The sequence below is a fragment of the Triticum urartu genome, chromosome 2A (assembly GCF_056163025.1).
Source record: "Triticum urartu cultivar PI428250 chromosome 2A, HENAU_Tu73, whole genome shotgun sequence".
NCBI classification, from domain to species: Eukaryota; Viridiplantae; Streptophyta; class Magnoliopsida; order Poales; family Poaceae; genus Triticum; species Triticum urartu.
Window position 1 is genome coordinate 103,800,621 of NC_141874.1, and position 10,288 is coordinate 103,810,908.

The 10,288-nt window shown below is 46.7% G+C and overlaps 2 protein-coding genes across 2 annotated transcripts; one reads left to right on the plus strand and one right to left on the minus strand.

Annotated features, from left to right (window-relative positions):
- Positions 1 to 528: 528 nt before the first annotated feature.
- On the minus strand, positions 529 to 4,139 carry LOC147984110 (uncharacterized). The gene is made up of 6 exons (XM_087543374.1): positions 3,942 to 4,139; positions 3,600 to 3,803; positions 3,378 to 3,479; positions 3,146 to 3,260; positions 2,733 to 2,887; positions 529 to 1,641 (listed from the first exon to the last, which is right to left on the minus strand). Exons 1-5 carry the CDS (start codon positions 4,045 to 4,047, stop codon positions 2,743 to 2,745), a joined length of 672 nt encoding a protein of 223 aa, XP_087399500.1. The 5' UTR covers positions 4,048 to 4,139; the 3' UTR covers positions 529 to 1,641; positions 2,733 to 2,742.
- A 1,547-nt stretch (positions 4,140 to 5,686) lies between these two features.
- On the plus strand, positions 5,687 to 8,156 carry LOC147984111 (uncharacterized). The gene is made up of 2 exons (XM_087543373.1): positions 5,687 to 6,028; positions 6,684 to 8,156. Exons 1-2 carry the CDS (start codon positions 5,862 to 5,864, stop codon positions 8,050 to 8,052), a joined length of 1,536 nt encoding a protein of 511 aa, XP_087399499.1. The 5' UTR covers positions 5,687 to 5,861; the 3' UTR covers positions 8,053 to 8,156.
- The last annotated feature ends 2,132 nt before the right edge of the window (positions 8,157 to 10,288 follow it).

A 10,288-nucleotide genomic window follows, 5' to 3' on the forward strand; every position in this document is an offset into this window, starting at 1 on the left:
TGGGCTGCAGTGTTATGGATTTGAAATTTTACAATATATAGTCATTGTTTTCTTATTATTGTTACCATCGATGTAGTTCATATAAATAATTGTTTGCTGTTTTTTTTCTCTTGTTTATTAATTCAACTTTTGTTTGAGAAGACTAGACCTTGCAAATTGCAACCGCTCATATATGTATTACACTTCTTAAACTACATATGGATATGTTCCTAAGATAGCATTATAACTCTCGATGTATTCAAACATTAAGGATGATCAATGCCATGGTTTTTTCGGTGCAGGAAAGCACGCTACCCCTTCTAATACCTATCACTGAGGGCACCCCCCTATGTAGAAATCAGAACAGGGAAATAGGAAGTATACAACGTACAAGAAAACGTCGATGGCTTGAGTTGCGTTTTTCCTCCGCTGGTGGTCGACACCAAGTGCTACGTTGGCTGGTGCGATGTAAAGAAAGCTCATGTACCGTAACCGGCAGGGCGTCACGCGTCGCCACACCATTAGGATCTTTTTTTTTGAAACGGAGGCAAAAAATTTGCCCCATTCATTAAATAAGAAGGAGGTTTAACAAGGTTTTCAGGCACCGGCCAAAGGCCGAAAAGAAAATACAAGCCGTTACTCTCCCGGCATCAGAGGACCCAAATGTTTTGCCCCTGCCAGGACCCATAGCGTCGCCTCGTGCTTGATTGCTTGGAGGGTGGTAAACGTTGGAGCGGAGCGGCCTCGAAAAACCCGTGCGTTCCTCTCATCCCAAATTGCTTTCGAAACGAGCATGAAGATAGACGGCATCACTTTTTTGTGAGCACTGTGGGCGGAAGCCGATTCATACCACCACTCATGGATGCTCCTGTAAGCCGCCCAATCTGAAGTATCCAAATCAATGAGTTGAAGCCAAGCTCTGACCATCTCCCAAACTCTCAAGGTGTATCTACATTGAAAGAAAATGTGCTCAACGGTCTCTTGCTCACGCCTACAGAAGGTGCACGGGCCACTGTTTGGCCACCCTCGCTTGGCCAAGCAAACGGATGTCCATAACCTGTCTTGGATGGCAAGCCATGCAAGAAATTTTACTTTCGGGGGGGGGGGGGGGGGGGGCAGGCTGTCCAGACCACCTTGTACATGGCAGAACGGGTGATTGTCAAGTAGTGCACGTTATAAGCCGAAGACGCCGAGTAGCTCCTACAGGCCGTGTGTTTCCACAAAATGGTATCCTCCACGCCCACTTGTAGCTGCACTCCGCGAAGGAGGATCCAAAGATCCAGGAATTGCCGAATGTGCTCGAGTGTGAATATTGTCGTCATATTGATCTTGATGATCCAGACATTCTGTGATAATGCCTCCCTGACCTTCCAGGTTTTCCTCTTGGAGGCGTCAAAAATAAGCGGGGCAATATCTTTTGGTTTCCTCCCATTGAGCCATGGGGACTCCCAAAAAGGGGCGCGCGCCCCATCCCCAATCGTGATAGTAGTGGAGGCGTAGAAAAAAGCTTTGTCGTCCTTGTCGCATGGATTTCCAAGCCCAACCCACAAGCGAGAAGGGTCCGTCCACTCGAGCCACAACCAGCGGAGTCTGAGTGCTTGGCAAAAATTCGCAAGATTGAGCACACCAAGGCCGCCACACTCCTTAGGCCTACAGACGGATCTGAACAAGCAAAGAGATACAGCATATAGTCACAACAAATCCTCTATTAGAAAGTAAAATGAATGCACTCCATATTATCTGGGCATGGAGTTTTGGCAGTTAAATTCGAATAAATAGAAAATAAAATATAAAAAAACTAAAATCTCGTATACTTGTCTTTTTGTTACCATGGTCAATACTCGTGCAATATATGTTTTCCCAATAAAAAAGGCAAAGTTTAATGCTTAAAACAAGCAACAAATTTGGCACTCAACTCGTTTTTTTAACACAGGTCACAATATTTGTGTTTTTCCAATAAAATTTTGCAGACAACCAAGGGACACAAACAAGTACATCTCTATTAAAATCCTGTTATTTTAGCATTCATAAAATTTGTTTTCGCATGCAGCAGCATATGCTCATCGATATTATCTCTTTTTTTTGTGAAAAATCGGCATTATCTTTACAGCTAGGATCACCGTACAGTACAACCATTTATCACTAGTGCACATCTCTAAACATTGGAACCTTGTATTTAGTGCGTTATTTAACATGAGGAGATAAGCCCGACGGCACAAGTTCCATTTTGGCCGCAGGTTAGCCTTAAGATGGTTGGTTATCATCAAGCTCGCCATCACTTCAGCTCCAATCAACCACCCACACTCACTTGTTTCTCCTCCTATTGGTCATGTAAGCCAAGGGTAACAAGTTTGATTTATAGTTTTCTCATAAAAAACTAAGATAATCACAGTACATTTCTCCCTTGAAACAAAAAATATATTATGCCTAGACATTGTTGTTTCTGATGTCCGCCGTATCGTGACAGACATGTGTGCCTATGATACCTCGCTGTTCTTGGCTGGCCATCAACTAAACCTGCTGCCCAAACAATATCCATCACATGCAGCAGCTACCTCAACACATCAAAGTTTAGGGTCTCTTTGATTCTAGACCCACCGGTTCAACAATTCAGCTTTGAAGGGATATAGCACTCACTAGTAGGCTTTTGTGTAATCCCCCTTCTCTTTTTGAGTAAAATATACGTACATGTGTAGAAAGAAATCGGAAGGAGTATGTAAAAGATGAGATGTAAAATAGGAAGGAAACGGCACCTTGATAGCTTTAGTTCTTGTCCAAGGTCGTTTTCTCTCCGCCGGTGTTGGACACCAACTGTTGGGCAGAAACATTGGCCGACGGCCGAAAGCTCTGCCCGGTAACCGGCGGGGGCAGGGCAACACCATTAATTAGCTCCAACTGGTAGATCGACCTAGAAAAACAAAGACATGGGAGTAGAATATAGTGTCAGACCAAAACTTGGACTACAAACTAGTAGTACAGTAGTACTATAAAGAGATCATTAACTATAGTGCAAAACAGCAAAGGTAGTACTCCAATTTTTTTAGGACATATTATCTTTCTTTACAGCAAGGTTCACGACGACACAGTAAAATCATCATTATACGTTTCCAAAATTACAAACTGATATACACACGCTCCCTATGCTTCCTATGCGGCTGCCGGACACCTTGTATTGCGCCTGTTGATGCCGGCCGGCGAGAGAGTTTCGAGTGAAAAGGATCGGAAACTTAGGGGATCGTCGTATTCGCCTAACCCTTTGTCGGAAAAAAAATCGCTTGCATCTGGCAAAAACAAGAAGGAACACATAATATATCAATAGATGGAAATCACAAGATGAGTAGAAGTCGTTTCCATGGGAAAAGGAGCAGAGAAAACATAAAAGGCCACAGTTGGCTCACCTCGAAAGCCTAGACTGTGAATCGTGTGATGAGATCCGTGTCCATCACCGGCCGTCTCCAACACAAACATACTTCCATGCACGAGATGGAGGGAAGACATATATTATTATCTAAAGGAAAGAAAGAAATCCACAACCGCATCAGCGAGAGAAACCACAAAGATGTGTTCAATTCATCTTGTTTCGCTAAAAAGCCGAGGAGAAAGAGGGAGAGGGTGATACATACACGTACGGTAGCAGATCGAAAACCGAATTTGTGGATCATAACCAGATCTACCGGCCAGAAGAAAGAAGCTCGTCTCCATCCATCGGCAAACCAGAGCAGAGAAACTGGGAAACCGAAGGTTGTGTGGTGAATCCTCGGCTCGATCCATATCATACCTACTCCTGTAAACATGCAAGCACTTGGTCGCACCAAGAGACGGACCTGCGTAGGCAAGAGAAGAGAAATTATTCACGCTGGGACGGACGGCATCAATGGTGTATTAATGGCGTCCACCGGCCAGTCAGGCCCCCTGTAGAAGATAGATGTAGACAGGGACAACACAGAGAAGCAGGGAGGTACCGACGGCGAGCACCACCACACATGTGCCGGCTTCGTGCGTGTCTCCGGCAGACACGGTTCGTTCGTCCGTAGCCGGAGGCGGAGGCGGAGGCGGAGGCGGAGCCATGGCGAGAGGATGAGGAGCAGTTGCAAATGCACGACTTTTTTTTTGGGAGGGCTAGTTGCAAATGAACGACTTGTCCTGTCCAAAAAATAAGGGTTTTCGGTGGGCGTCAGGTGGTTGGTTTGACCCTCGTGGATGGCTTCGGCTGATAGTGGGTCAGGCAACGCGTGGACCCGCGCGGTAAGTGGGAGCGGCTACATTCTACATTGCGTGTTTTGATAGAGTTTGTTAGGATGACGCGTCGTTGCGACTCGGAAGATGGAAGTTTGTTGTTAGGTTGCACCGGTGGTACAAACTCTTCTTTTTTTTGTAAATAACATACATACATACTACATTACATAAAAATATACACCAGCTAGCCGAACAGCTAATACATCCAACACATCATTATGCTATACCGCGAAAGACAAAGCATGCACCCTAAATTAAGCATGAGCATTCAAGAGGAAGACGCGGGGTAGGTGGCGGCTTCCCTTCCTTTGCAATTTGGTCCTCCGCCTTCAAGCCGATTGAAAAGAAACTTGTCCAATATTGTCTGAAATAGTTTAGGCATATCTAGTGCAGTCCTTCGGAAGCTCCAATAACAATTTCTTCTTCACCATGCTGGTCCTGCCGCGATCAATAACATGCCGGCTTCGGCGATGGAGGAACGGGTCATTGGCCGTTCACGAGGAAGAGCATGCTTGGCCCCTAGGGACCTCGATGTATTTTCCAGGGTGACTACATTTTTTTTTATAGATGGAGTGACTATACTATTTGGCTTGATCGATATGGATGAGTCTTATTAGTATTTATTTAAAAAAATGAATTCCAAACCAGTCGGCCGCTATATGTAGAAGGAAATAAATACTATCTCTATAACTTTTTATATTATTAAGTTACATAGGGAGTAGTAATCTGCCATAGTAAATACCAGCTACTTTTCTCAACAGATCGCGTATACTCCATATCGCGCTGCATGGAATATCAACTTAACCACCGTCTAAGTTTTCGTCCACACTCCAGCAAAAGAAAGAAAGAAAGTTCTCGCCCACAGAAATAAAAAAGAACAAAAACCCTGGTGGACGTTTTCATATGAACTAGCGCATGCAGCTAAGTGGCTAATACGCGAACTAAATACTCCAGTTGTAAAAACGGAGGGAGTAATAAAACTTCATCCCAGCAAATTTTGAACCGCGGGCGAGTCTAGCTCGTTACATCGGGTCAAGAGATTGACTTAAGCACGCCGTATAAAGCGACCCCACTTGTCTCCCACAAACCTCATCGCAACTTGGTGAAAAAACCATAATAACAGTAGTACCGATACCTCAGCGTTTTTTCTTTTTTTTTGCGGGGTAGACCTCAGCGGTTAACCCGCATGTAAAAGTAAAACGTCTTGTGGCTTCTGCATGCTTGCTAGGGCTGCTGCATCTTGTGGCTTCTGCATGCTACAGTAAGCCCTGTGGTGGGTACTTGAGAGAATTTCGTGGGGGAGGAGACAGCATGGACCCGGCGTGACGAAAGGCCCCTCCCAATGCTCCACCTTGGACATGTGCTAAGCCTGCCACATAGGCAAAAATCAGACGTGGCATATTAATTAATAAGGAGAGAGAGCAAATCGGTACCCTCACGAAGAAATGATTCCAGGCGCTCGTACCTAGGCGGAACGCAGTTAATTCGATCATATGCACCGTGCACGCCGCCGAACAGCCTTGCCTCTTCTCTTTTCACCGTCTTCCCCTTTGGCCTCCTCCACCCGCTCGCCCTGCGCCGCCGCCCCGGCATAGCCACCTCTTCCTCGCCCCGCGACGCTGCCACGCCTCTCAGGCGTTGCCTCCATGGACCACCGCCGGCAGAAAGTATCAGGGACCCCCTCGGCTCAGCTCGCCGCCACCGGTAGCTCCTCCGGCCAGTCGCGGGAGAAGATATCTGGGACAACACCAGCGTCCTCGGTTCAGTTCGCCGTCGCTGGTAGCTCCGCCGGCCAGCCACAATCTGCTCGATGGTATTTGTCCTTTCACAAATCAGAATACTTTTTTGTTCTGTATCCTAGTGTGCCTCATGCTTTGTCCCTCCCATTCTTGCTTAGATGAGATTTTTCTCTGCATCAAACTTGGGCTGTGGCCAAAATTTGACTGGTAATTGGCCAAGAAGACCTGGTTGATTTCAATTCATAATTTTTGTTCAGTTCAGAATGTTCTAATTGATTTCAGAACATACTAGTTCAGCTCATAATACACAATGGTTCAGTTCAGTTTAGTTTGGAGTTACTTGTAGTTGGAAGGAACGTAGTTGATTATACTACATCTAGATACGTCTGTAGCAATCATTTTATATATGATCAAACTGAGTTCAGTTCAGTTTTGAAGTTCTATGAGAAATTGGTTCAGACAGAATAAGATTACGGTGTACAAAATTACTCTGTTTTTAGTAGATGAAGCAAAATTTGCACTGATGCTATCTTGTCATACAAATAATTAGACACAAACTTTTTTTAAGAAATCAAACGCAATTCTGTTTTTATCACTAGAAGTTCATCACTTAACTTTCATGTTATTGTTCTCTGGTTCAGGAATCTAAACAGTGTCGCCCAACTGTTTTTTTTGGTTCGATCTTATTCTGATGTGTACACTTGTTGTCTTGTTTGTTACATGTTTCAGGCCTATGTATAACCATCCATCAGATGATCTTGATGATACAGATCAACAACATGATAGTGATGCCAGAAACACTACATATCCAGCAGAGTTATACACACTTGATGAATTCCTAGCCGAGGAGGACCTGCTAGACTCCTTCGCCGAGGAGATTGCTGTGGAGTTGAAGGGAACACTTGAGGCTCTTCAAGCAAGAGCACTTAGCAGGAGTGGTCCAAGGATATACGTGAATAGACCGCGTGAAGAAGCACATCAACAGCTTGTACGAGATTACTTCTGCGACAATCCTCTCTACGGCGCCAAAAAATTTCGGAGAAGATTCAGGATGAGACGACCTCTCTTTCTTCGCATCGTCAATGCACTAGGTGAGTGGTCTCCATACTTCACCACAAGGACAGATGCGCTTAACTGTGAAGGGCTCTCTCCACTGCAAAAGTGCACGGCGGCAATACGCCAATTGGCTTATGGCACACCTGCAGATAGTCTTGATGAATATCTCAAGATTGGCGAGACTACCGCGGTTGATTGCTTGAAGAACTTTGTGCAAGGAGTGATTGATACCTATGCTGCAGAGTATTTACGAAGCCCCAACACTGAAGATACAGAGCGCTTGCTCTGCATTGGCGAAAGTCGTGGGTTTCCTGGCATGTTAGGAAGCCTGGATTGTATGCATTGGCGGTGGGAAAAATGTCCTATTGCATGGAAGGGCCAATTTACTCGTGGTGAGAAAGGGTGGCCTAGTCTTATTCTGGAGGCAGTTGCTTCGCGAGATCTCCGGATATGGCATGCCTACTTTGGTATTGCTGGGTCAAACAATGACATCAATGTGCTGAATCAATCACCATTGTTTATCAAGCAGCTGAAAGGCCAAGCTCCTCGAGTGAACTTTTTTGTAAATGACAAGGAATATCAACATGGTTATTACCTTGTAGATGATATATACCCAGAATGGGCAGCTTTTGTGAAGACAATATCGATGCCACAGACAGAGAAGCACAAGTTGTTTGCTGCACATCAGGAAGGGGCAAGGAAGGATGTGGAACGTGCTTTTGGTGTCTTGCAGGGTCGATTCTCTATCTTGCGTCGTCCTGCACGTTTGTATGACCGGGGTGATATCCAAAAGGTCATGATAGCTTGCATCATTCTTCACAATATGGTAGTCGAGGATGAAGAAGAAGCGGCGGCTAATATTCTTGATTTGAACAAGGAGGCGGGTACATCCATTGTTCTACCATCAGTATTCACACACGGCGACATACCGGTATTCGCCCAGGTGCTACAAAGGGATGCAAGAATCCGAGATCGCGGGACTCATAGAGCACTCAAAACTGATTTGGTAGAGCATATTTGGAAAAAGTTTGGGCCAAAATAGATTATTATCATCATTTATTTTAAGCACTTTTAATTGTAGGTGTAATTTCATGTATTTTCATAATATCTTATTGGCACTTTATGTATGGACTCAAGTCATCTATATTTTCATGTGTTTTCCTCAAGGGATATTATTTGCTTAATACGTAGCACAAATATACCACAAAGTTTATATACTACAAAAGATCCTTGGACTTATTAAATGAAGAGAGCTTAGCTACAAGAAGCTAAGCACCTATGCATTGGGGAGTTTGGTTGCTAAGCTATTTAATATGCTTAGCACCTCATCTAAGCATCGGTCCATTGGAAGCAGCCTAAAACCACCGACCCGGTTCCGAGATCTGGCTCTGGGGCACGCATCATCACAGCACGCATGTGGTGGGGGAGGAGCATCCTATGCTTGCTTCACGACGATACCTGATCGGCACGCCTCACAAGCTTTACGTTTCCAAAATAAAATAAAATGGGGTCACACGAGCAAGCTTGCTGAGTAAGGGAAAAAATAACCATCTTATGAACCAAGCAACGGAAAAAAAAAAGATCCATCCACCACAAGCAGCATATATATCTTTTTTTTTAGGGTAAGCAGCATATATATCGAGAGGACAAATCTTGTCCTGATCGATTCCGCTGCATCGAGAGGATTTAAAAAGATGAGAGGAGAAATCTTGTCCTGATCGATTCCGCTGCATCGAGTGGATTTAAAAAGATGTGCAGCTAGTGGCTTTAGCCACCAGCAGCAGCAGCAGCAGCTCGTCGTGGGCACGGAATGACGGAAAGTGTCCGAGATAGGACCGGCTCTGTGGTTAGACTAGCAAGACCAATAATGCGTGGCAGCACTACTTGTGGCGTGTGGCGGCTCCAGATGCAGCCGCGCCAGTGTCGACTGTTCTGGTGGCCGCCCATCGACTGGATCTGGCCGCGACGGAGAAGCTGGTGACTCGATCCGAGAGACGGCCGACGGTGGACTGAGGTAAGGTTTATACTTGCCTCCATAGGGCATCTCTCAGTCACCGACTCTAACAACGACCGCGAAAATGATTTAACGCGGACCTTTATCGGTTCGCAGGTTTGGATACGTTTTCTCCGTGAACCGAAGATAAAAGTAGGGTTTTATGGATGTTCGGACAGCAACCACGCCCGCTTCTTACCACCTTGACTCACCCAAACCCCCTGCTACCTCGCCTGCGCGCGTTACTGCCCGGCGCCAGCTATCCGCATTCATGCCGCTGTAGAGCGCGCCGCTGCACATTAAAAACGGCTCAGAGCGGATGCAACCTCTCACCGCCTTCACCATTGAGCGGCGCGCCAGCCGAGACCGCCGCACTCTGCACGCCAGGTTGAACACGCCTCCTCGCCGCATTTAAACGCCTCCATTAAACCCGTGTGAGCCGAGAAACCTACTTCGGCCACCTGTCCATTCACGAGCGGGCTGGCATTAAACACAACGCTGGGCAAACTCCTCCCACCCGTCCGCTATTTAAAGGAGGCGAGACACCGGGCAAGAATCGCACCACTCTGTCGCTCCCCATCTTTTTCTTTCACCATTTTCTCCACCCTTTCGATGTCATTCGACGAGCAGGAAGAGCAACAATTCTTCGCATAAAAATCGGCTGGGTGGCTAACCGGGCCGGCCAGATACGAGCAAGGCAGCTCGCTGCTCCACCTCCCTTGCCAGCCCGGAGCGCGTGGTTCAGCAACTCGCCGCTCCAAGTCAGCTCTCGGAGAGTGGCGAGTTGCTCCAGGCTGGCACATGGGGAAGCACGGTGGCGTGGGCATTGTCGCTGCCGTAGACGATGCCACATCGTACCACGCCTCCCGTGCCTGCGACCGTGCCATCCATCGTCAACGCACGCGTAGCCGCACCCTGCCGGCAGAGAAAGAAGCTGGTTGCGCGGAGATCGAAGAGTCAACGGTCAGCGCCCGTGTCCGCCGCCAACATCAAGGGAAGTAGAACACGGGAGGTTGTCGCCTCTTGCGTCCCAGGAAGGCAAACATCGGCGCGTTGTCGGCTTATACAACCGCTGACCTGCCTGGTTCTTTATCTCATACCATCCCGGGCCCCGTGTGGGCTCCACGAAAGCACCCTTCCCCTCTGGTTGAAGCACGCTCTTTGCCACTTCGATGAGTGGCACTGTTGGACATAGGGAAGATACGGGGAAATAATATTCCTCCAGGACTCGGGCTGCCGGACATAGGAAAGACAAAGGGATCCGTCATGGCTGGCAGTAGACTAA

Excerpts from the sequence above, each read along its gene's own strand:
- LOC147984111 (XM_087543373.1), top strand. The coding sequence starts at position 5,862 with ATGGACCACCGCCGGCAGAAAGTATCAGGGACCCCCTCGGCTCAGCTC. Across the intron at positions 6,029-6,683 it reads CAGCCACAATCTGCTCGATG|GCCTATGTATAACCATCCAT; the intron begins GTATTTGTCCTT and ends TACATGTTTCAG.
- LOC147984110 (XM_087543374.1), bottom strand. The coding sequence starts at position 4,047 with ATGGCTCCGCCTCCGCCTCCGCCTCCGCCTCCGGCTACGGACGAACGA. Across the intron at positions 3,804-3,941 it reads TGTGGTGGTGCTCGCCGTCG|GTCCGTCTCTTGGTGCGACC; the intron begins GTACCTCCCTGC and ends TTGCCTACGCAG. Across the intron at positions 2,888-3,145 it reads ATCAACAGGCGCAATACAAG|GTCGATCTACCAGTTGGAGC; the intron begins GTGTCCGGCAGC and ends TTGTTTTTCTAG.